We start from the raw sequence: 26,760 nt of genomic DNA on the forward strand, positions 1-26,760 counted from the left end.
AATGGATGGGGTAACGGGGCAGGAATCGGGTTCAGCACCATGGACAGTGGACAGCAGGACCAATGTTGTGGGGCAGTGGCGGGAGCTGGGAGTGGCTCTCAGTTCTGGCTTACAGCCTACTTAGAACAGGCATGAAGTTGATTAATACCTGTTATCTCACACAGAACCAGGTCCTGTTTGCTGGTCTGCCTGGAATGTCCTCCACACTCTGGGTCACCACCTAAATGTTGATTAGTCAGCGGCTGCCTGGAATGTGATTGCCCACCCTGGATCCAAAGATCCCTTACTTCTCTGGGTATTGGAGGCTGTTTCCCCATAACTCCCCACCGGAATCCTTGTGTTGGTTCCCCATAATCTTCCCACAATAAACTTTTTTGCAACTTGGAATTGTGGACTGTTCTTCCACAGCACCGTGTGGGTGGGACAACAGTAAGAGGATGACAGGTCTGGACATGATGACAAAAGTCTGGAAGGTGGGGGGAGGGGAGTACCTGGGTTAATTCAGCCTTACACTCTAGCCCAGAGTATCCCAAAAGTTAAGGAACAAGGCTTGATGTCTTGTCCGGGATATTTTCTGATGATTCTGTCCTCTGCGGTAGCTCCTTCCTGGTTGGCCAGTCTCTTCACTGTGGATTAAGAGTGTTGATCTCATCTTCTATGTGTCTAGAACAGTCTATAAGATTGTAATTATGGGAGAAAGCTTATCCTGGCCCTGGTAGCTGGGTACATTAACCAAAGATTCTGGATTTAATGTGTTAGCTCCCACAGCTGGAAAAGGTTTTAACTGTTTGCTATGTTGGTTACTGAAAACTGCACTCAACAGTGGCCCTCATTCAATGAGATCAAGATGCCAGAACTTCCCAGATATAATGTAAAGTAAGGGATCCAAAGGCTTAGGAAGATGCGGGATGTGGGAGTGGATTTACCTTCTGCAAATAAACTCACTCCCCACCATTACATTCCTGAGAGGTTCCAAAGGACAAGCTCTTCACTAAGGAATTGAGAAATACATTAATGAGGAGAGCATCAGTCTCCTTGTGGCGGATGTTCTCTGTAGACTGGGAAATGCTACCACTGATACTGGCTCCCTGAGTTCAATGGAAATGATGAGATACAAGAGTAGCAGAGGGCAAGTGGCAGAGTTTACCTGCCAGAAGCAAGATGGCATATTCATTGTAATGGATAACAATGATGAACTGGCAGTCAGAATATTTGGTCCACCAGAATATTTGGCAATTACCAGTTGGCCACAGTTTTCCCAGAAAGGAAATAGATGAACAACTTATTAAAATGTTACTTGATCAAGAAAATCTCCAGGTTTTGAGTACAGAAACCTGACTTGAGTTGCCACAATAGAGAGTCACAGCCTCTCACCCAATTTCCAATTCTAAGGCAGTTCAAAGAAGGAGAAGAAGAAGAAGAAAAAAAGGAAAAGAAAAGAAAAAAAAAAACTCCTTGACTGAGGAGAGACAAATTATCCTGCAATACTGCCACAAGCATATACTGTAAATCTTCCTTCAAGTCTTTCCCAAATGAACCTGTTGTCCACGGTCTTTAGGAGACTATGAGAGGGAAAGCTACTGGAAAGATGGGCTTGCAAATCCCGGGATGAAGGGCCAGGGATGTGAGCAAATGTATCCGGCACTGAGATAGGGCCTGGTAGAGCCAGACCACCTGCTTTGGAATCCTGGCCCTGCACGTACTAGCTGTGTGTCCTTGGGCAAATGCCACCACTCCTCTGTGCCTCAGGCTTTTGTATCTGTGAAATGGGGCAGTAAAAACACAACCTTCACAGAGTTGTTAGGAGAATTCATCTGATTAATTTACAAAGAGTGTTTAGAGTAGAGCCTGGCAGTCAGGGCTCAGTAGGAATCTGCCTCTGTTATTCTTCCTGCCTCTCTTTGCAATGCTCATGCTGGAGGATGTGGGATTGTGTTGGGGGACAGAGGGGAGTGTGGGGTGGGGAGGCTGATGGGGAATGAGCAGCCCCTCCTCTGAGCTCCCTCCGGCAAGCCCAGTTGCCCAGCTCCTGTCCCGGCCAAACCAACCCCTTTCCAGCTGGGTGGCTTTTTCTGAAAAGACAAACCAACGATTTCATCACTTTCAAAATGCACCCCCCCCCCCAGGAAGGTAAAGAATACTGTTCTAAGAAGGCTATTTGAAAATAGGTGAGGTTTCAGAGTGTCCGTTGTTTCATCTTCCAAAGGAAACAGCATCTCAGGCCATCCAAGGAGGGCGAGAGAGCCAGCTGGGATGCCAGCTCACCCTCATCCCGGCTGGGACCTTGGACAGGCCACGGTGTCTCTCGGGTCCCTGTCCGCTCATCCATGTGGCGTGAGGATGGAAGGAGACCATGCACGGGGCAGGCTTAGCTCAGCGATGGAGGCCAGCAATTGAATGTCAGCCCCAGCTCCACCACAGGGGGGCCTTTCCTCTGACGCCCCAGCCCCTACCCCCTGCCTCTGCCACTGGCCAGGTCTCCCCTGTCTGCACCCTCGCCGGCACGGCCTGGCTGTGCTTCCTAAGCATATGCTCCATGGCAGGAAAGGTCAAAGACTGTCAGTGTCCCCCATGGACAAGTGAGTTCCATGAGGGCAAGGACCTGCTCAGTGCCTGGCACGGGTGAGCGCTCAGTGATCTTAGCTGTTTTCTCTGTTGAATGCAAGACAGCAAGTCCCATCATCCGATCCATCATACACAAACTCCTTCCAGGCTTGGGACAGTCATGCCCTCGACTGCCATTTCAGCCCTCTGTTGTAATTCCTGTGCCCTAAAGTTGCTGAAAGAGGCCCACTCTCCTTTGTGAAAGTGCTCGCAAGAGATGGCTGCTTCATGCATTGTGCATTTACTGTGTCCCAGGCACCGTCTTGGGACTCTGTGCTCTGTTTTGTTTACTCCACCAGCTTCCACCAGGTGAGGAAGCTGGAGCTCAGGGAGATGAAGATGAGACTGATGGTGATAATAATATTTTGAGCACTGATCCAAGCTTGATTACCTTGAATCCTCACTATAGCGTTGAGGTCTGTGCAACTGTCACCTTTCTCTACAGATTTGGAAACTGACTCTACCGAGAGGCAGAGCCAGCCTTCGAACCCTGGTCTGGGCAATTCCAAAACCCACCTGATTTTGCATCAAGCCAGCTACAAATACAGGGTGGCCGCCTGTCCACTCTGAAGCCATTCCCCCTCATCACACCTCAAGCCCCCAAAGTCTATACCGTCATCATCATTTCTTTAGACTCCAAGGCCCTGAGAACTGCACCCTGCAAGGGGCCTGACTTACAGGCCACCCCTCACACTCTGTTAAGATGTATGGTGCTGAATACATAAATACGTGACTATGCAGGGAACCAAAGACTGTTTATTTAGGACGGAATGTATGGTATGTGAACAAAACTGTCTTAAAAAAATGGGTTGATGAAGAAATCTTGAGGGCACTATATTGAGTGAAATAAGATGGACACATGAGAAATAATGCAGGGTCTCACTGATATGAACTAATTATAATATGTAAACTCATAGACATAAAATATAAGTTACCAGGATATAGAATGAGGCTAAAGAATAGGGAGCGGTTGCTTGTTACGAGTAGAATGTTCAACTAGGGTGAACCTAAATGTTTGGAAATGGACAGAGGTGATGGTAGCAAGTTGTGAGAATAAATAACAGTGCTGAATGGTGTGTGGAGCTAGTGGAAAGGGTAACTCAGAGTCATGTATGTCACCAGAAGGAAAGTTGGAGGTTAAAAGATGGGGAAGGAATAAAACAATGAATCTTGTGGTGGACAATGTCTGTGATTAACTGTACAAATATTAGAAATCTCTCTCACAAACTAGAACAAATGTATGACACTATAACTAGAAGTTATTAATAGAGGGGCACATAGGAAAAAAATATATACCTAGTGCAAACTATTATATACTACAGTTAGTAGTATTTTAACATCTTTTTCATCAACAGTAACAAATGTACTATACCAATACTATGAATCAATAATGGAGGCAGGGGTGGTTAGGGGTATGCGATGATTTGATTTTCCTTTTCTTTTTTTTTTTTTTTTTTGTCTTTATTTCTTTTTCTGGAGTGATGAAAATGTTCTAAAAATTGAAAAAAAAAAAGTAATTGTGGTGACAGATGCACAGCTGTATGAGGGTGCCATTGGCACTTGATTGTACACTTTGGATCTTTGTATAGTTTTATGGTATGTGAACAATCTCAATTAAGAAAAAAAAAACCAACTGGTTACACAAGACCAGGAAGGCTAGCAAAGTACATTTCAGAGTAACTAATATTCTACAAACATCCCCAAGGGGAGTATAAACCTGGGAGAGGACCTCAAATGGCAGAAAGCCATCACCCTGAACTAATGCTTTTGTGTATAATCTCTTATGAAACCAGAGGTGAATACCCGGAAATGGCCCCAAGGTTCTTTTGTGAATTTTTCAAAGGACAATCCCATGCCTTATCAGGGTGGGACCCTGTACATCCGCCACAGCCTGGGACAAAGATTTGAAGGTGCCTTTGTCTCAGAGCTCACAGCAGGTGAACTCTGGGGCCCGTGTGCCCGAGGCCTGTGTGTGCAGGTGAGGGAGAGAGCAGTAGGAGGTGAGGTCCGAGGAAACAGGGGGCCCTGCAGGGCCTGGGAGACACCACAGAGTTTGGCTTTTGCTCTGTGTGGTGGGGACCCTTGAAGGGTTTTGAGTAGAGGAGTGGCATGGTCTTATATCTTCAAATGATAGCTCAGGCTGCTGTGTGGAACATAGACCGTCGGTTGTCCAGGAAGCCAGTTAGGACCCACCTGCAATAATCCCAGCCAAGATGGTGGCAGCTGAGGAGGAAGTTGTTAGAAGTGGTCAGATTCTAGAAGCAACTAGTTTTCCTGACAGAGGGTTTGTGAAAGATGAGAAAAGAGGAGTCAAGGATGATTCCAAGGGCTGGGGACAGAGCAACTGGACAGATTGTGGCACCGTTTCTTGAGATGAGGAGGAAAAGAGGATTTGAATGGAATTCTCTCTGACCACCAACCCCAGGGCTCCAAGATAAACCTAATGCTTTGGCTTCAAGCCTCTCTGTCCCCCTCCTCTGTATCTTACCCTGAATCCATCCATACATCCATCCACCTGTCCATTCCCTCGTTCATTCACTCACTTGTATCATTTCACAAACACTCATTTGTGTCCTTCATGCAGCAAGCATCACAGGAGGCACATGAGGATGCATTAAACTCACAACCTGGGGGGATTCAGAGATCAGCCATCCTCACTCATTCATTTATTCAGTCATTTAGTCACCCAACAAACATTCATTAACACCACTTTCTGGCAAGCAAGAATTATGGTAAGTGTTGAGGATGATCTTGCCCTTAAGAAAGTCCTTATCCAGTTGGAGATCCCAGAGTTAGCCATCCTCATTCATTCATTCACTCATTTATTCACCAGTCACCAGCAGCCAGCCCATGCCAGGGTCTGGGAGAGGACTCCTGCTAGATGACCCAATAGTGGGCTCTGCTGAGCGTCTCCAAGCAACAAAGCCTCCCTCTGGAGCTCTGGCCTACCCACAGGGTTCCACCAGCTGCTCTCACCAAGTGAGCAGGCCCCAGTGGCAGCTGCCAGAGACAATCATAACACCCCCCAAAGCATGCTGGGGGCTAACTCTGGTGCCATCCTCCTGCAGAAAACCATGAGCCCATCCATCTGGGCAGCCACCCCTGCAGCCATCCGCCTGGGCCTCATCTGACTCTTCCTGGCACCCACAGGTACCAGAACCCAAGATGCATCCACTCTGGAGGCTCCTCATCTTCCTCAACCTGCTGGCCATGCCCTCGGTGCTGCACAAGCAGCCCTGGCCTGGCTTGGCCAAGGCCCGCGTGGGGAGTGGATCCACCCTGGCAAGAAGTAAGCTAAGCCTCTTGCTCTGCCTGCTGCCCACGGTGGGGGGGGGGGGAGCATCAATTGGGCCCCACCACACATTTGCTGGGTGAACTTGTGAACTTGGGGCAGCCACTCACCGGCTTTCCTTCCTTTTTCTCTTAGACCTCAGGTACAGAAAAGTGAGGTTGAGTTAATCCTATGCCATTTCATAGCATTTTATCACCATTGTCAATCACTGCAAGACCCCACTTTGGTTTTATTTTATGTTATTTTGCACCTGTATCTCTCACCCCCACTCCCTTTCCCCCTACTGTACTGGCAGCCACTACAATGTGTTTAATATATGTAGTTAAATATGCCCATATCCTTGTAAAACATGCAATGTTTTGACTTAAATAATTTATATATGTGTGTGTGTGTGTGTGTGTGTGTGTGTGTGTGTGTGTGTGTGTGTGTGTTACCGTTTTTACTCAACACTATACCGTTGAGATCTATGTTGCTTCAGACTGGTGCTGACAAGTCCATCAAGTTCATCTACCTCAGTTTACGTGGCCATTCCACTGGGGATGGACATTTGGTTTGTCTTTAACCTCCCCTCCCATGTCCCTGTAAGGACCTACAGGAGAATTTTTCTGGCATAGTATCCAGAAGGGAATTGGTGGGGCCCTGAGGCAGATGCAAATTTAGTTTCCCTAAGGACAGCCAGGTTGCCCTCTAGAATGGTTGTGCCAGTCCGTCCTCACACCAACAGTAAACTCGTGTACCATCTCCCTGTGTTCCCTAACACTGGGTATTATCCATCTTTCTAATTTTTGCCAGTCTGATGTGTAGTCGAGTGACATTTAATTGTTTTAGCGTCACTTGATCTGATCGCTGGGGAGTTCGAGCACCTTGTCAAAATTTTGTTAGCCATTTTGATGATTTCTTTGAGTCTCTTATCTTTTGTCCATTTTTCAATTGCTTTCCTATATTTTTAAAAATTCTCTTTGATTTGAGGTATTTATTTATTCCTGACATCAATCCCTTGTCATATTTAAGCATTACTAATATTTCTCTCAAATTGTCACCTATTAATTTTGTTTGTAGGTCTTTCATTGAACAGGATATTTTCAAACTCATCAATATTTCATCCTATGGTTTGAGTTTGGGGAGTTTTGTTTAAGTTTTTGTTCCCTACCCCAGATATATTCTAATTATTCTCCCAAAAACTTTATAGACTTACCTTTCACATTTAGTATTTTAATCCAGCTGGAGGCCGCTTTTACATATGATGTAAGAAATCCAACTCCACTTCTCTCCATAGTGTGAGACAATATTCTCAACCCATCTACTAAATGGTCAAGATCCCAAACCCACATGTTTTCATGTCTGAGCTCTCTATTTTGTGTCTGTGTCTGTTTCTGCCCAATAACATCATATTTTAAATATTCCATATTTTTAAAATGGTGTATTATTGACCTTTATTCATCCAAATGTATTTTAGAGTGTTGCATTCCATAAAAACAATAAATTTGATTGAGATTACATTGAATTTTTCCACTAATTTAGGGAGAATGACATCCTTGCCATGTTCAGTCACCTAACTTAGTGTATTTTTCAATTTATTCAAATTTTATTTTATGCCCTTTAATAGAACCTTACAGTGTCCTATAAACATCTTGAGGAGGCTTTGTTAAATTGACTCCTAGAGAATGCATACCTTTTGTTGCCACTGTAAATGCTACTTAATTTTCTATTATATTTTCTAGATGGCTATTGCTAATATGGGCTAGAGGAAAGCAGCTGATTTTTGAAAATTAATCTGATATCTGAAAGTCTTGTTGAACTCTTGTTAGTTCTAACAGTTCGTCTTATTTATTCTGTTGAATTTCCATGTAGAGGACTGTATCATTCTCAAATAGTGAAAATTTTGTCTTTTCCACTAAACCTTATTCTTGTGTCTTTTTTTCCTTGCCTGGCAGTGTAGTCAGAGCCTCCACTACTATGTTAAAAAGTAGCAGTGGTAGTGCCCCTGAACTTGTCCTCAATAGGAAGGGGAATGTATCTAGAATTTACCCACTAAGTATGAAGTTTTCTGTAGATTTTTGAAATATTATTTTTATTGCATTAAGGAAGTTGCCTTATACTCCCAGTTTCCTGAATTGTTCTTTTTTTTTTTTTTTTTTTTTTTAAATCATCATTTTATTGAGATATATTCACATACCACGCAGTCATACAAAACAAATTGTACTTTCGATTGTTTACAGTACCATTACATAGTTGTACATTCATCACCTAAATCAATCCCTGACACCTTCATTAGCACACACACAAAAATAACAAGAATAATAATTAGAGTGAAAAAGAGCAATTGAAGTAAAAAAGAACACTGGGTACCTTTGTCTGTCTGTTTCCCTCCCCTACTTTTCTACACATCCATCCATAAACTAGACAAAGTGGTGTTTGGTCCTTATGGCTTTCCCAATCCCATTGTCACCCCTCATAAGCTACATTTTTATACAACTGTCTTCGAGATTCATGGGTTCTGGGTTGTAGTTTGATAGTTTCAGGTATCCACCACCAGCTACCCCAATTCTTTAGAACCTAAAAAGGGTTGTCTAAAGTGTGCATAAGAGTGCCCACCAGAGTGACCTCTCGGCTCCTTTTGGAATCTCTCTGCCACTGAAGCTTATTTCATTTCCTTTCACATCCCCCTTTTGGTCAAGAAGATGTTCTCCGTCCCACGGTGCCAGGTCTATATTCCTCCCTGGGAGTCATATTCCACGTTGCCAGGGAGATTCACTTCCCTGGGTGTCTGATCCCACGTAGTGGGGAGGGCAGTGATTTCACCTTTCAAGTTGGCTTAGCCAGAGAGAGAGGGCCACATCTGAGCAACAAAGAGGCATTCAGGAGGAGACTCTTAGGCACAAATACAGGGAGGCCTAGCCTCTCCTTTGCAGCAACCGTCTTCCCAAGGGTAAAACTTATGGTAGAGGGCTCAACCCATCAAACCACCAGTCCCCTATGTCTGTGGTCATGTTAGCAACCATGGAGGTGGGGTAGGCGAATACCCCTGCATTCTCCACAGGCTCCTCAAGGGGGCACTACATCTTTTTTTTTTTTTTTTTTCCCCTTGTTTTTCTTTTTTCTTTTTTTTTTTTTTTTTTTTTTTTTTTTAACTTTCCCTTCTTTTTTCAAATCACCTGTATGAAAAAAAAAGTTAAAAAGAAAACAAACATACAATAAAAGAGCATTTCAAAGAGACCATAGCAAGGGAGTAAGAAAAAGACAACTAACCTAAGATAACTGCTTAACTTCCAACATGTTCCTACTTTACCCCAAGAAAGTTACATAATATAGCAACATTTCAGTGAACTTGTTCCTACTACAACCATCAGAAATTAACAGACCATAGTCATTTCTGGGCATCCCCAGAACTTTAAATAGCTTATCTGTTCTTCCTGGATTATTGTTCCCCCTTCCTTAATTGCTCTCTACTGCTAGTTCCCCTACATTCTACATTATAAACCATTTGTTTTACATTTTTCAAAGTTCACATTAGTGGTAGCATATAATATTTCTCTTTTTGTGCCTGGCTTATTTCGCTCAGCATTATGTCTTCAAGGTTCATCCATGTTGTCATATGTTTCACCAGATCGTTCCTTCTTACTGCCGCGTAGTATTCCATCGTGTGTATATACCACATTTTATTTATCCACTCATCTGTTGAAGGACATTTGGGTTGTTTCCATCTCTTGGCAATTGTGAATAATGCTGCTATGAACATTGGCGTGCAGATATCTGTTCGTGTCACTGCTTTCCGATCTTCCGGGTATATACCGAGGAGTGCAATCGCTGGATCGAATGGTAGCTCTATATCTAGTTTTCTAAGGAACTGCCAGACTGACTTCCAGAGTGGCTGAACCATTATACAGTCCCACCAACAATGAATAAGAGTTCCAATTTCTCCACATCCCCTCCAGCATTTGTAGTTTCCTGTTTGTTTAATGGCAGCCATTCTAACCGGTGTTAGATGGTATCTCATTGTGGTCTTAATTTGCATCTCTCTAATAGCTAGTGAAGCTGAACATTTTTTCATGTGTTTCTTGGTCATTTGTATTTCCTCTTCAGAGAACTGTCTTTTCATATCTTTTGCCCATTTTATAATTGGGCTGTCTGTACTATTGTCATTGAGTTGTAGGATTTCTTTGTATATGCAAGATATCAGTCTTTTGTCAGATACATGGTTTCCAAAAATTTTTTCCCATTGAGTTGGCTGCCTCTTTACCTTTTTGAGAAATTCCTTTGAGGTGCAGAAACTTCTAAGCTTGAGGAGTTCCCATTTATCTATTTTCTCTTTTGTTGCTTGTGCTTTGGGTGTAAAGTCTAGGAAGTGGCCTCCTAATACAAGGTCTTGAAGATGTTTTCCTACATTATCTTCTAGGAGTTTTATGGTACTTTCTTTTATATTGAGATCTTTGGTCCATTTTGAGTTAATTTTGTGTAGGGGGTGAGGTAGGGGTCCTCTTTCATTCTTTTGGATATGGATATCCAACTCTCCCAGCCCCATTTGTTGAAAAGACCATTATGGCTCAGTTCGGTGACTTTGGGGGCCTTATCAAAGATCAGTCGGCCATAGATCTGAGGGTCTATCTCTGAATTCTCAATTCGATTCCATTGATCTATATGTCTATCTTTGTGCCAGTACCATGCTGTCTTGGCAACTGTGGCTTTATAATAAGCTTCAAAGTCAGGGAGTGTAAGTCCTCCCACTTCGTTTTTCTTTTTAGAGTGTCTTTAGCAATTCGAGGCATCTTCCCTTTCCAAATAAATTTGATAACTAGCTTTTCCAAGTCTGCAAAGTAGGTTGTTGGAATTTTGATTGGGATTGCATTGAATCTGTAGATGAGTTTGGGTAGAATTGACATCTTAATGACATTTAGCCTTCCTATCCATGAACATGGAATATTTTTCCATCTTTTAAGGTCCCCTTCTATTTCTTTTAGTAGAGTTATGTAGTTTTCTTTGTATAGGTCTTTTAGATCTTTGGTTAAGTTTATTCCTAGGTACTTGATTTTTTTAGTTGCTATTGAAAATGGTATCTTTTTCTTGAGTGTCTCTTCAGTTTGTTCATTTCTAGCATATAGAAACATTACTGACTTATGTGCATTAATCTTGTATCCCGCTACTTTGCTAAATTTGTTTATTAGCTCTAGTAGGTGTATCGATTTCTCAGGGTTTTCTAGATATAAGATCATATCATCTGCAAACAATGACAGTTTTACTTCTTCTTTTCCAATTTGGATGCCTTTTATTTCTTTGTCTTGCCGGATTGCCCTGGCTAGCACTTCCAGCACAATGTTGAATAACAGTGGTGACAGCGGGCATCCTTGTCTTGTTCCTGATCTTAGAGGGAAGGCTTTCAGTCTCTCACCATTGAGTACTATGCTGGCTGTGGGTTTTTCATATATGCTCTTTATCATGTTGAGGAAGTTTCCTTCAATTCCTACCTTTTGAAGTGTTTTTATCAAAAAGGGATGTTGGATTTTGTCAAATGCTTTTTCAGCATCTATTGAGATGATCAATTGATTTTTCCCTTTCGAGTTTTTAATGTGTTGTAATACATTGATTGTTTTTTCTGATGTTGAACCATCCTTGCATGCCTGGAATGAACCCCACTTGGTCATGGTGTATGATTTTTTTAATGTGTCTTTGGATTCGATTTGCAAGTATTTTGTTGAGGATTTTTGCATCTATATTCATTAGGGAGATTGGCCGGTAGTTTTCCTTTTTTGTAGCATCTTTGCCTGGTTTTGGTATTAGATTGATGTTAGCTTCATAAAATGAGTTAGGTAGTGTTCCATTTTTTTCAATGTTTTGAAAGAGTTTGAGTAAGATTGGTGTCAGTTCTTTCTGGAAAGTTTGGTAGAATTCCCCTGTGAAGCCATCTGGCCCTGGGCATTTATTTGTGGGAAGATTTTTGATGACTGATTGGATCTCTTTGCTTGTGATGGGTTGGTTGAGGTCTTCTATTTCTTCTCTGGTCAGTCTAGGTTGTTCATATGTTTCCAGGAAATTGTCCATTTCTTCTACATTATCCAGTTTGTTGCCATACAGTTGTTCATAATATCCTCTTATAATTTTTTTAATTTCTTCAGGATCTGCAGTTATGTCACCTTTTTCATTCATTATTTTGTTTATATGGGTCTTCTCTCTTTTTGATTTTGTCAGTCTAGCTAGGGGCTTGTCAATCTTGTTGATCTTCTCAAAGAACCAACTTTTGGTGATGTTTATCCTTTCTATTGTTTTTTTGTTCTCGATGTCATTTATTTCTGCTTTAATCCTTGTTATTTCTTTTCTTCTACTTGGTTTAGGATTGGTTTGCTGTTCATTTTCTAGCTTCTTCAGTTGATCCATTAGTTCTTTGATTTTGGCTCTTTCTTCCTTTTTAATATATGCGTTTAGTGCTATAAATTTCCCCCTTAGCACTGCTTTTGCTGCATCCCATAGGTTTTGGTATGTTGTGTTCTCATTTTCATTCGTCTCTATATATTTAGCAATTTCTCTTGCTATTTCTTCTTTAACCCACTGATTGTTTAGGAGTGTGTTGTTTAACCTCCAGGTATTTGTGAATTTTCTAAGTCTCTGATGGTTATTGACTTCTAATTGTATTCCATTGTGGTCAGAGAATGTGCTTTGAATGATTTCAATCTTTTTAAATTTATTGAGGCTTGTTTTATGTCCCAGCATATGATCTATTCTGGAGAAAGTTCCGTGAGCACTAGAAAAGTATGTGTATCCTGGTGATTTGGGATGTAATGTCCTGTAGATGTCTGTTAAATCTAATTCATTTATCAGATTGTTTAGGTTTTCAATTTCCTTATTGGTCTTCTGTCTGGTTGATCTATCTATAGGAGAGAGTGATGTGTTGAAGTCTCCCACAATTATTGTGGAAACATCAATTGCTTCCTTTAGTTTTGCCAATGTTTCTCTCATGTATTTTGTGGCACCTTGATTGGGTGCATAGACATTTACGATTGTTATTTCTTCTTGCTGAATTGCCCCTTTTATTAGTATGTAGTGGCCTTCTTTGTCTCTCAAAACATCCCTGCATTTGAAGTCTATTTTATCTGAGATTAATATTGCTACACCTGCTTTCTTTTGGCTGTAGCTTGCATGAAATATTTTTTTCCATCCTTTCACTTTCAGTTTCTTTGTGTCCCTGTGTCTAAGATGAGTCTCTTGTATGCAACATATTGATGGTTCATTTTTTTTGATCCATTCTGCGAATCTATATCTTTTAATTGGGGAGTTTAATCCATTTACATTCAACGTTAAAACCGTGAAGGCATTTCTTGAATCGGCCATCTTATCCTTTGGATTATGTTTGCCATATTTTTCCCTCTCTCTATTAATATCCTTTATTGTACCCATACCGAATCTCTTTAGTACTGAACCTTTCTCCAAGTCTCTCTGTCCTGTCTTTGTTTCTCTGTCTGTAGGGCTCCCTTGAGTATCTCCAGTAGGGCAGGTCTCTTGTTAGCAAATTCTCTCAGCATTTCTTTGTCTGTGAAAAATTTAAGCTCTCCCTCAAATTTGAAGGAGAGCTTTGCTGGATAAAGTATTCTTGGCTGGAAATTCCTCTCTCTCAGAATTTTAAATATATCATGCCATTGCCTTCTCGCCTCCATGGTGGCTGCTGAGTAGTCACTACTTAGTCTTATGCTGTTTCCTTTGTATGTGGTGAATTGCTTTTCTCTTGCTGCTTTCAGAACTTGCTCCTTCTCTTCTATGTTTGACAGTGTGATCAGTATATGTCTCGGAGTGGGTTTTTTTGGATTTATTCTATTTGGAGTTCGCTGAGCATTTATGATTTGTGTATTTATGTTGTTTAGAAGATTTGGGAAGTTTTCCCCAACAATTTCTTTGAATACTCTTCCTAGACCTTTACCCTTTTCTTCCCCTTCTGGGACACCAATGAGTCTTATATTCGGACGCTTCATATTATCTATCATATCCCTGAGGTCCATTTCGAGTTTTTCAATTTTTTTCCCCATTCTTTCTTTATGCTTTCATTTTCCATTCTGTCATCTTCCAGGTCACTGATTCGTTGTTCAACTTCCTCTAGTCTTGTACTATGAGTGTCCAGAATCTTTTTAATTTGGTCAACAGTTTCTTTAATTTCCATAAGATCATCCATTTTTTTATTTAGTCTTGCAATGTCTTCTTTATGCTCTTCTAGGGTCTTCTTGATTTCCTTCATATCCCGTACTAGGGTCTCATTGTTCATCTTTAGTTCTTTGAGTAGCTGCTCTAGGTGTGTCTCTTCTGGTCTTTTGATTTGGGTGCTTGGGCTTGGGTTATCCATATCGTCTGGTTTTTTCATATGCTTTATAATTTTCTGTTGTTTTTGGCCTCGTGGCATTTGCTGTCCTTGATAGGGTTCTTTTAGGGTTTGTAGACCAATTGAAGTCCTTATCTCTAATTTATCAGATCTACAGCTTCGTGGAGTACACTTTCTCTAACTAACCAGCAGGTGGCGTCCACGAGCCACCTGTTCTCCACAAGCCAGATCTCCCCTGCTTAGCCTTTTTGGTGAGTGGGGGAGTGAGTCTTGTGGGGCCCAATTGGTGTCCCAAGCTTGCGTGTGTAGTTGGTGTTGCCTGCCCTGTATGTGGGGCGTGTTTCTGGGCAGTCGGGGAGGGGGGGTGGCCCTAACAATCAAATCTCCCTGATGATCCTAGAGTTTTTAAAGCTACTGCAATAGTCTAATCCTTCAGTTCAGTCCTGCCACAGTTTGTCTCTGCCACTGACCCACAAGTCTTTGGTATTGGCGTATGGCTCCTGAGACTTGCAAGTGGGCCCCTCTTCCAGGCTGTGCACCCCGGGTCCTCTGTTGAGGGATGACTGTGCTATGTCACAGGTGAGTGCCGTCCCCCCAGGGCAGTTCTGGGCTGCTGGGCTGTGTTGGGAGGCTCCCAGTCTGCTCAAATGATGGCTGAATGGGGCTCTGTTAATTCACACTGCTCCCCCTTCCCAGCTCTGGGACATTCAGCTGAGGTTGCAGGGAAGGCTAATGTCCACGCCCAGTTTTGTGGTGTGTGCCTGTTATTTGAAGCACTTCCGTCACACTGGGTTGTCTGGGGCAGCTCTGGGCTATGGGGCTGGCGATGGGCAGGAGTGTTTCCTGTCCACCAGGATGGTGGCTGTGAGCGGACACCCCCCTTTTCTTGGGAAGTTGTGTTGTTTAGTGAATTTTCTCAGCCACTGGATTATTGCCTTTTGTCTCAGAGCTCTCTTATTTCTGCTCTTGACTTGACGTGCCCAAATTTCAATTCTTTGAAGCTTTCTGTATTGAGCTTCTTAGAGTAATTGTTTTAGAAAAAGCAAAAAGGATTTAAAAAAAAAAAAAAAAAAAAAAAACAAAAAAAAAAAAACGGCCCACCGCAGAGATCTAATGGGTTATTGAAATGCTAATAGACAAAGCAACCAGGGCCATTAAGGAAAGGTGCCCTGGGCAGAGAGATCAGCCTTGCTTCGGGATTTGCATATGCGCCTCAAGGCCTGATCTCCGCCCTTCCCCTTTCTGTGTTCACCAGAACTCCAAAAATCCTCTGCTTTAACTTTGGAGCTTCTCGTGTTGTTTTCCTTCTATGCCCGTCTCCTCTCTGCTGGGCTGGCTGCTCTCAGAGTCTCTGGTGTCTGGCCTCAGTCTATCTATGGTTGGAGTTTGAATCAGTAGAATGAGTTTCCGATGAGAGCAGCCACTGCAATTCTCCCTTCTCCTTCCTGGAGCTGACAGCCCCTCCTCCCCCGGGACTGAGCCTGGCAGGGAGGGGCGCGGGTCCCCTGGCCGCAAAAACTTACAGATTTCGGTGATCTCAGCAGTTCCACGTTTTCATGAGTGTTGTATGAAGTATGCCCAAAGACAGATTGCTCTGTGGTGTCCAGTCCACGCAGTTCCTGGCTTTTTACCTACTTTCCTGGAGGAGTAACTAAAACATACAGCTCACCAGTCTGCCATCTTGCCCCGCCTCCCTGAATTGTTCTTAATCATAAATTGGTATTAGCCTTTAACAAATGTTTTTCTGCATCTATAAATTATAATCAAATATAATTAATGGATTAGATTTTCCTCTAATCCATTAATCTGATAACTAGTATAAACAGGTTTTCTGATGTTGAACCATCCTAGCATTTCTGGAATAAACATATATTTCATAATCTACTGCTAGATTTTGTTAGTTAATAATCTATTTAGGATTTCAGCAAATTTTTCACACATAAAATGGATATATAACTTTCTTTCCCGTACTATCCTTATCCATTTTGTAAAATTAGAGTTATACTACCCTCATAAAATATTTAGCATCTTTATCTTTTTCTATTTTCTTTCACAATTACCTCTTCATACAAGTCTGGTAAAAGCTTCCATAAAAGCTTCTAGATCAGAAGCTTTTGAATGAGATTTTCAATTACCATTTCTCTTTCTTAATGGTCTTAGATTATTGATGTTTTCCATTTTCCTTCATCACAACTTTGGCACTCCACAGTTTGCCATAAATGTATCTATTTCCTTAAGTTATCAAATGTATTTGCATGTAGTTGTGGGTCAGAGGCTCCTTATCCGTACGATGAGCGCAGTGAGAATACTATTTCATGGGGTTACTTTTGAGGATTAAATGAAGAAAAAAATGTGCAAAGTGTTTTCCCAATGTGAATAGCTCAGCAGTGCAACCACCCCCACGTGTCAGTTATTGGGCTTCGCTGTACATAACAGAAAAACCAACTCAACCTGGCTTAACAATAAAAACATTACCATTTCCTATAACTGAAAGTCATAGTTAGGATAAGCTCCAGGTTTGGTTTAATCAGCAACTCAAAACTGCCATCCAGGTGCAGGTTTTGTCCATCGCAGAGATGCTGTCTTTATGGGTTCATCCTCAATCTGGTCTCCCAACATGGCAGGAGAATGGTGGCCATATCCTTTTCCAATAGGAGAAAGAGAGAGAAATCTTCCCCCCAAACTTGGGACTTCTCCCCGAACTCTTCTATTTGGTCTGATTGAGCCACATTGAATAACATGTCCACTTTGGACCTGGAAGAGTCACTGAGGATGAGCTATGCAAAGATGGCTCACGTCATCAACAGCCTCACCTGGACCAGGAAGTGGAGAGTGCTGAATCAAATCAGGGTTCAGATGGGAAGGCTAGGATGGATGGAGGAAGGAAGGAAGGATGGATGGATGGATGGAGAATGAGAGGATGGGAGGATGGATGGATGGATGGGAGGATAGGTGGGTGGATGGATGGAAGGAAGGATAGATGGATGGATGGGTGGGTGGATGGATGGATGGATGGAGGATGGGAGGAAGGAAGGAAGAAGGATGGATGGATGGATGGGTGGGTAGATGGATGGATGGAGGATGGGAAGGTGGATGGATGGCTCAATGGATGGATAGATGGGTGGATGGATGGAAGGAAGGAAGGATGGATGGATGGGTAGATGGATGGATGGAGGTTGGGAGGGTGGATGGATGGATGGATGGATGGGAGGGTGGATGGATATTGGATAGGCAACTACTGGCATCTGCTGCTCAAAACTTCCCAGACTATTATCCTCATTATACAAGAAACACTTGTATCCAAGAAACACTGAAAGTGGTTAAATGCAAACAGAAAAGGAAATTTAAAAAAAAACAATTTTTAAAAAAGCAAAGGTGCTTTCACATTTTCCTTGGAACTAATTGGTTCATGTACATCTCTCCTACTGGAGAAAATCTAGTTTATGCCTTAATGCCCAGTACAGGACCTGAGTCTCAGCAAATGCTCAATGAGTATTTATTAGATGAATGAATGGATGAATGGTTTCACTGTTCCTCCCAAGAACCCCACGAGGGGTACAGTTGTTGCCCCCATTATACAGAGAAGGAATCAAGACTGAAGTTAATGACAGAGCCAAGATTTGAAACTAAATCTGTGACTGCTACACACTTTCCTGTGTGCAGGCAGCAGGGACATAGTGTGCTCAAGGGAGGGCTGGGGGCTGGTCCCGGAGGAAGGCGGCATGTAACAGTGGTTTCTGCGGCTTCGAGGTAACCCTTAGTTCTCAGGGTTGGGCTTGACCACAGGGAAGTCAAGTCAGTGAAATCAGTGCGTCCTGTGTTGAGCTCTGAGGTTTGCCAAAGCCAGGACCCCATCCTGGGCAAGAGGGTCGAGAGTAGAGAAAGATGGGACTTAAGTCTGTCCATAGCTTTTAAAATTCCCTTCCTTTTTGGGATTAATTATTTTCCACTGGAAGTTCTGCTTGGTCCTGCAATTGATTCTAGGTACAGTGGTGGTGGTGGGGGATTTTAATTTATTCTCTCCCTATTTACTCACCTATTTTTCTCTCCCATCAACATTTATTGTGATCTCCATCCTGCACGCTGGGCTCTGCACTCCTGGCCCCGAGCTGCAGCACTGGATGAACTGTCAACTGTGACATCTCCTTGGGGCAGCTGTTGCCTGCCAGACCCTCTGCTGGGGTGCTGTGTGTTACTTCTCCCATCAGTCCTGCAGAGCATAATTTCACAGAGGAGGGATGTGGATCCCAGACAAGGGGTGACATACCCCAACAGCTCAGCCATGAAGCAGTGCACCTGCCCACCGCCCAGGCCCCCCGACTCTCAACCCCCCCCCACCTTTACCATGACACTGCGCAATGTCACCGGTCGCTTGTCCATTTCCAGTTATTGCCCAGGGCCTCATGAAGCACAACGCAGAGGGCCGAATCCAGAACATCCACCTCCTGGAAAGCCTGAATGACTCAGTCCAGGCGGCCCCGGGGATGGTGGGCTGGCTGATTGGCAGCACGAACATCCAGCAGCAGGAAGGCAGGTGAGACCCCAAACCCCACCCTGGCCCTGGGACTCTTTATAGGCATCTGGGTCAGAGGACGGGGGGTTGGGGGGTGGCTCAGGCCTGTGGAAGTACAAGACCCGTGAAAGGGAAAGGAAGGCAGACTGAAAGAAGACAGGGTGGAAGCCCAATACAAGGATGAGTGGGAGGCCCACTGCAGGGGGTTTTGGGGAGACAACAAAGCAGGGTGATTAAAAGTGAAGGCTCAGCTCGATCGTGGGACTTGCCCTTATGAAGCTCATTACTGCAAAGGAGAGGCTAAACTTGCATATAGTTGTGCCTAAGAGTCTCCCCCTGAGTACCTCTTTGTTGCTCTCTCTCTCTCTCTAACTGAGCCATCTCGACAGGTGAACTCACTGCCCTCCCCCCAATGTGGGACCTGACTCCCAGGGGTGTAAATCTCCCTGGCAACGCAGAGTATGACTCCCGGGGATGAATGTGGACCCCGCATCATGGAACTGAGAGTATCTTCTTGACCAAAAGGGAGATGCAAAATTGAGACGAAATAGTTTCAGTGGCTGAGAGATTTCAAATGGAGTCAAGAGGTCACTCTGGTGGACCCTCTTATGTACTGTATAGAAAACTCTTAGGTTTTAATGTATCGGAATAGCTAGAAGTAAATACCTGAAACTGCCAAACTCCAACCCAGTAGTCTGGACTCCTGAAGACGATTATATAATAATGTAGATTACAAGGGGTGACAGTGTGATTGTGAAAACTTTGTGGATCACACCCCCTTTATCTAGTGTATGGATGGATGAGTAGAAAAAAGGGGATAAAAACTAAAGGACAAATAGGGTGGGATGGGGGGGATGGTTTGGGGGTTCTTTTTTCACTTTTATTTTTTATTCTTATTCTGAGTCTTTCTGATGTAAGGAAAATGTTCAGAAATAGATTGTGGTGATGAATGCATAACTATATGATCGTACTGTGAACAGTTGATTGCATACCATGGATGATTGTATGGTATGTGAATATATTTCAATAAAACTGAATTTAAAAAAAAAAAAAGTGAAGGCTCAGGCATGTGAGTGTCTGGGTTTCAATCCTGGCTCTGCCACTAGCCTTGGTTAAATTGCTTCACCCTCTATAAAGCCTCGTCTACAAAATGGTACCCAGAGCACAGTCTAGATAAACATCTGGGTGCCAAACAAGCCTTGAACTCTAGCCAGGCATGTGATCCCCACTCTATTGCTTAATAGCTGTGTTGCTCGAGTCCAGGCATTTGAGCTCTCTGAGTTTCCACCTTGAGTTTTCATCAGTGAAATGGGCATAATAATTGTACCTCCCTCTAGAAGTTGTGAGGATTAAGAACCATGCTTGCAAGTTCTCTGGTGCACCGAGGGGATGCATCACAACTGGTAGCTACGGCTGACCTCACAGAGCTGGACCTGCCCTGCTCAGCTCTGTTTCAGCCCCCTCCGCTCAGACCCATGCAGGCTCCTCAGCCTCGGGTCTCAGCTGCCCCCTGCAATGCCGCTGTTCCAGCCTGCTGTGCCCGTGAGCTCCCTTCTCTTTGGCTCAAGTCCCTCATTCTCTCCATTTGAATTGGCACCAGCAGGGCTGACCTGTGAGACATGCAGCCACAACCACCTCCCTTCACTCATGCCTTTAACAATTGTTATAATTATTCATTGAGCACCTACTGTGTACCAGGATCTGGGCTTGGTACTGGGGACACAGCTATGAACAAGACATGGTGCCTGCCTTTTGGGATCTTACATTCTAGTTAGTGAAATAGGCCAAGAAAGTAAACAACTAATTTCAAGTAGAAATGTTGTGAAGACACATTTAGCAAGGGAGGGGTCCATTCCAAAGAGGAGACCCTTAAGTAGAACCTTGAATGAAGAGAAGGGAGCGAGGGACATGGAGGACGGGGGAAACCATGCTGGGCAGAGGGAGCAGCTGGTGCAAAGGCCCTGAGGTCGGAAAGAGTGTGGTGCTTTTGAGGAGAAAAAGTCCTGCCTGGCTGGGGTAGCAGGGGGGAGAGCAGCAGATGGGGCTGCCAAGGCAGGCGGGGGCCAGATCCCGCAGGGCCTTAGCAGCCATGGTGTGGATTTAGAGTTTATTCCTCTGGGAACGTTAAATGGCAGGGGGTGTTGGAACCCCTCTGGCTGCCATGTGGAGAATGGTCTGTAGAAAGGCCATTGTGGCAGGGAGCCCAGGGAGAAGGCCAGAGCATCTCCAGGCAAGAGGTGATGGTGATCTGGCCTAGGCGAAGGCATCAGGGTGATGGGAAGTGGCCAAACTCAGGATAAATTTTACAGGCACAGCCAACCTGATTTGCTGATGGGTTGAGTGGGGGCAGCGGGTGGGGGGGGTTGAGGGATGGAAAGAAGCCACGGCAGCTCCTGGGGTTTTGGCCCAGGCACCTGGGTGGATGGTGGGGCCTCCCCTGAGATGTGGAAGTCTGGGAACAGCAGCAGGGTCTGCGTCTGCAGCTCATCAGCGGCTGCCTGGAGGGTGCCCAAATCGGTCGGGGAACCAGCCCAGGCTCCTGCCCATAGCTCTGGCCCTGGAGCCTCTGTAGAAGGATCTGACTCCGGATCCACTGCCCGGCCCTCTTGGCCGACAGACCAGCCTTGTTCCTCAGCCTGAGGCCCTGCCTGTCCTCGGCCCCTCACCCAGGTAGGACCTCTGCTCTCTCCCTGTGTAGCATCAACATCACCAACATTCTGCTGGACTATGACGGGATCCGGCTGTCTTTCCACGAGGAGTGGTTTTTGGCAAATATTTCAGTTGAATTTGATGTGGAATTCAGACTGTGAGTCACACCTGGGAGGGCCCAGGAGGCACTGCCCCTCCTCGCTGGGAACCTGAGAGTTGGGTGGGGAGTGGGGGGATGTAGCAACCTGGGGAACTTAGATCTTTCTGACCCCAACCTGGATTCAAATCCTGCCTTCTGTGCTTGCTCGCTGTGTGTCCTTGGGCAGGTGGCTTCACTTCTCTGAGCCTTGGTTTCTTCAGCTGAAATGCGCATGGAGCTCACTAGTCAGTGAAGGCAAGACATCTGCTCATTTAAGCCTGTGTGAATCCACTTCACTAGACTTGATCAAATAAAGGAGAGAACTGCTTTAATTACCTCATCCCTCTTCCCTCCTCTTATCCAAACTACCCTTTGAAGTCCACTGCTCCCAGGAAAGAGCTAAATGATAGAGATTTTCAAAAGAGATTAATTATCAACTTGTGAATTTCCAAAGGTCCCTGATCCGATCTATTTAAAGAATCTTCAGAAGCCCCCTCTGGCTTATCGTGGTTCTCTCCTTAATCACTGACTTGAGGATTTAACACCCGGGCCACATGGAGCCCACTGGGCCTTCCTCGCTGGGTTGGTGAAGAGACAGAGACGGAGGACGGAGGATGGCAGCTGCCCCTGCCCACGTGGAGAGCCCCAATTCCCACCGCTGCTTCCGCCTCCTTCTACTTTTTCTCTGCTTCCTCCCCAGCTCCTCCTTCCCTCTCCCATCCCCAGGCCCTTCAATAGCAAGATCATACAGATGCGCTCACGCATGAACCTCGTGGTGGAATGCTGGCTGGAGAGAGACGAATTTGGCCGGAGGGATCTGGTGATGGGCAGTTGTCACACAGAGCCCAGCAGTGCCAGCGTGACCATCCTAACTGAGTAAGGCCCTGGCTGCCCCTCCCAGGGCTGGGACCCCTTCCCAACTGCCCTAGCTACAGCCTCACTTTCCCACCACCTCCTGGAGGAGTCTAAGCACATGTCATCCCTTCCCCGGGATCCGCTCCTCCTCCTGCGCTCCCATCCCAGTTATGCCCCTCCCCACTCCAGGGAGACAGACTCATCCTCTTCCTTGCTCCCCAGAGACCATCTGCCATGACCTGATGGTGGGCCTCAAGTCCTCTTTCCTCTCCATCCCTACAGTCACTGCCCTGGCTCCTAGCCTCCTTCCGGGCTCCGCTCACTCACACATTGCCTCCTTTACTCCATTCTCCACCCTGCAGCAGAAGTAATTTTCTAACACAGAAATCTGGCCGTGCTCCACACCCTCCAGTGGCTCCCCAGTGCCCTCTAGATGAGGCGCAAACACCCAAAGTCGCCCCTGCCCGACTCTGCAACCCTTTGCCCTCCAGCCTCTCTGAAGGACCCACCCATCCATCAACATGGCATGCATTTTTTTTCTTATTAAATTCAGTTTTATTGAAATACATTCACACACCATACAATCATCCATGATATACAATCCACTGTCCACAGTATGATAACATAGTTATGCGTTCATCACCACAATCTATCTCTGAACATTTTCCTTACATCAGAAAGAACCAGAACAAGAATAAAAAATAAAAGTGAAATAAGAACACCCAAATCATCCTCCCATCCCACTCCATTTGTCCTTTAGTTTTTATCCCCATTCCTCCACTCATCCATACACTAGATAAAGGGGGTGTGATCCACAAGGTCTTCACAATCACACTGTCACCCCTTGTAATCTACATTATTATACAATTGTCTTCAGGAGTCCAGACTGCTGGGTTGGAGTTTGGTAGTTTCAGGTATTTACTTCTAGCTATTGCAATACATTAAAGCCTAAGAGGTGTTATCTATATAGTGCATAAGAATGTCCACCAGAGTGACCTCTCGACTCCATTTGGAATCTCTCAGCCACTGAAACTATTCGTCTCATTTTGCATCCCCCTTTTGGTCAAGAAGATACTCTCAGTCCCACGATGCCGGGTCCACATTCATCCCCGGGAGTCATACTCTGCGTTGCCAGGGAGATTTACACCCCTGGGAGTCGGGTCCCATGTAGGGGGGAGGGCAGCGAGTTCACCTGTCGAGATGGCTCAGTTAGAGAGAGAGAGGGCCACATCTGAGCAACAAAGAGGTACTCAGGGGGAGACTCTTAGGCACCATTACATACAACTTTAGACTCTCCTTTGTGGTAATGAGCTTCGTAAGGGCAAGTCCCGTGCTCGAGGGCTCAGCACATCAAACCGCCAGTCCCAATGTTTGTGACAACATCAACACCAGTCCAGGTGAGGATGTCCAACACATCTGCACCTTCCCCCAGATCCTCGGGGCTGGGGAGGGGGAGGCTGTAAATATATTTTTTATTATCTGCCCAAATTACTCTAGGATGTGTCACTATTTCACTCCAGCCTATACTAACCTACCGTATCTCACTTCCTATTCAAAGTTCCATGCAATTGTGGTGTTTGAACAAATCAACTGTAGAGTTGTACTGTTTAGAAAATTTAGATTCTGTACCAAATAGATATCTATTCCCTTGGTCGCATATGAAAGTTGAAGTTTTAAAACACAATCAGTTTCAACCTTTACCCTTTGGCCTAGCTTGCCCTGGTCTTAACCAGACCTGCTTCATTCATATCACTAATTGAAGTCTGGGCTTTTTTTCAGCTTTTTTTTTTTTTGACAGTGGCTGTATGCACTAATACTGACATTCATATCTGCCAAGCTCTAGCTCTGAGTTTCAGGTGTCTCAGAGATATGCATTGTTCAGAGACCAATCAGGTTATACCCTAGGGGATCAGCATCTCAAAGTTTAGAGATAGGCCTTACAATTCAGGGATAGAGTTAACTGCTGTAAGAGCTTACAATCTAGGGACTATTACAATTATTGTGTGCACGTTAGGCTATGTTCTAAGATTCAATTCTGAGTTTATACATTGTAGTTAGTCCATATTGGTGAGGCATCATCCCTCTCACCATGTTTTCTCCAACACTTTTACTCCTATATATATTTTTTCCTACAATTTTATAGAGTTATATTCACATACCATACATTTATCCACAGTGTACAATCAGTTGTTCATGGTATCATCATAAAGTTGTACATTTGTCACCACAATCAGCACTTGAACATACTGATTACTACAAGAAAAATTGTTTTTTTGTTTTTTTTTTTTTTAGCAATAAGAAAAAATGATAAAAAGAAAAATAACATGTCATACAATACAATATACTACTAAGGACAGCAAATAACACCACTACCAAGAATCCCATATGACTCCCCTATCTCCTCCTCTCATATACATTTAGCATTGGCATATTGCCTTTGTTACATTTAATGGAGGTACATGGCATGCATTTTTATGCTACCATGATGTTGCACATGCTGAGCCCCTCGCCTAGAGGGCTTTTCCAGTCTCTAAAATTCCTCATCAGTCATTCACTTAACAAATGTTCGCTAAGTACCTACTATGTGCTAGGCACTGTGCTTGATGCCAGGGATACAGTGATGACCAAGTCAGAAAAACTACAGCCTACTGTAGCTCTAAACTGACTGACCACATCTGGCAAACTCAACAGGTGAATCCCTCAAGAGGAAGATTTGTGTCAATTCATCTCTGTAATCCCAGAAAGCTGAGTTCAACTAAGTCCTCAGGGAATGTCCACTCATGTATTCATCGGCTATTCAGTGAGTTGCTAGATTGCACCAGACACTCCCAGGAGGACAGAGTAGGGGAAAGATTGGATTCTGGAGCTCTTGCAGGTGGTTCTTCTAATCTAACCGGCACTTACTGGCAGAGTGACCTTGGGCAAGTCACGCCCCTCCTCTGAGCTCGCCCTTTGTCTTTTGCCAACAATGATACCTCTTGCACACAGCTGGGTGAGCAGTAAATGACTGTGCAAGTTGTACCTGACACATAGCGCCTGGCTTTGGTAATTCCTGTGTTATCTGTTCTGTCTACCTGCCTCTCTTTCTAGGGATATCCCACCAAAGATGAAACATTTTCTCCGCAACCTCAGGGAGAATGTGGAAAGAGTTAACCCACGCCTGGTAGAAAGCCAGGTAAGTTTGAGAATAATATTTTCCCCCTTGGACCTCCTTGAGTCCAGGACTCAGGGCATATGTTGGCAATTTAGCAAAGGATTTCAAACTTGGACTTTGCAGCCGGAAAACCTCAATTAAAATTCCAATTGTTCCATCTACTAGCTGTGTGTGCTTGCGCAAGTGTCTTAGCCTCCCTGAGCCTCAGTTTCCCCACCTGTAGCATGGGAACCATCATAGTGCCTGTCTCCTAGGGTTGACAAGAGGATTGAGGGAGACAATGCATTGGGAGTGCCTGGCCCAGTACCTAACATGTAGTTGGTGCTTGATACAAAGGAGCTGCTCTTGGCATATTCCTGTTGGAAACCCAGTGGAGCTAAATCTTCCAGCGTGGGCCCTCCAGTTTTCTTTTCCCAGCCGCTGACCTGACCCTCCTCTCTTTGCTGGTGGCCCAGGTATGTCCTCTGATTGACGAAATCCTCAGGCAGCTGGATGTGAAACTGTTGAAAAGCCTCCTGGGTGAGTGTCAGCATCTCCCCAGGGAGGACTCCTCGGGCGTGGCGAACGACTGGAAGGCGTGCACCCCCACACGCCGGAGCCCCCGGTGAGGCCTGCTGAGGAGTGTCTGCACGTGCCCTGAGAACTCAGCAGAGGCGATCATGTTATGATGACTGTCACTGGTCCCTGAGAGAGCTGGGGTAGCAGAGAGGACCACCACCTAGGAGGGTGTGCTCCGCCAAGTCACCCGAACCTTCAGCAGAGATCTCTGTCCCCTCCCCAACCTGAGACCACCCCAACTCCAGTAGCAGGTAAACAGAATCCATCCCTGCCCCCATGGAGCTCACAGTCTAGTGAAGGGAAGACAACAAGAAGCAAATAATTAAACATTGTTTGGAAAGAGTTTCACTGTGAACGCTCCTGGCCTCAGCCCTTGGTTGGCACAGGTGGATGGGTTTCCCCTTGGGCGTTGGAAAGGTGGACACACTGGTGACTGATGCTGGGCCTTCTCCTTACAGAACGGGCTGCTGCTCATGAATTCAACCAGCCATGAATCCAGCCAGCCCTTCACCTGCCGGGCCTGAGGTCTTCCAGCTGTCTACTGATGATCAGAAGGAGATTCTGTATCATAGGACCTTAGTCTCCCTCAGACAGGGGCTTCTGCTGCCCCTGAAAACCTTTAGCACAGGCCCTGTGGACCTCCTGTCCTCTCCCCCAATAAAACTCTAATTTGGAAGAGTGCAGATGTCCCCCTGCCTGG

The 26,760-nt window shown here is 44.7% G+C and overlaps 1 protein-coding gene across 2 annotated transcripts; it reads left to right on the forward strand.

Moving 5' to 3' along the window:
* The first annotated feature begins 5,769 nt into the window (after nucleotides 1-5,769).
* Nucleotides 5,770-26,553, forward strand: BPIFA3 (BPI fold containing family A member 3). 2 transcript variants are annotated; one of them, XM_037812222.1, is made up of 7 exons: nucleotides 5,770-5,893; nucleotides 18,579-18,726; nucleotides 21,404-21,511; nucleotides 22,220-22,369; nucleotides 25,439-25,523; nucleotides 25,958-26,021; nucleotides 26,519-26,553. In XM_037812222.1, exons 1-7 carry the CDS (start codon nucleotides 5,770-5,772, stop codon nucleotides 26,551-26,553), a joined length of 714 nt encoding a protein of 237 aa, XP_037668150.1. The 2 variants fall into 2 exon arrangements, with proteins under 2 accessions (XP_037668150.1, XP_037668151.1); XM_037812223.1 differs by lacking the exon at nucleotides 21,404-21,511 and having other exon boundaries at nucleotides 5,815-5,893.
* The last annotated feature ends 207 nt before the right edge of the window (nucleotides 26,554-26,760 follow it).

The sequence above is a fragment of the Choloepus didactylus genome, chromosome 19 (assembly GCF_015220235.1).
Source record: "Choloepus didactylus isolate mChoDid1 chromosome 19, mChoDid1.pri, whole genome shotgun sequence".
NCBI classification, from domain to species: Eukaryota; Metazoa; Chordata; class Mammalia; order Pilosa; family Megalonychidae; genus Choloepus; species Choloepus didactylus.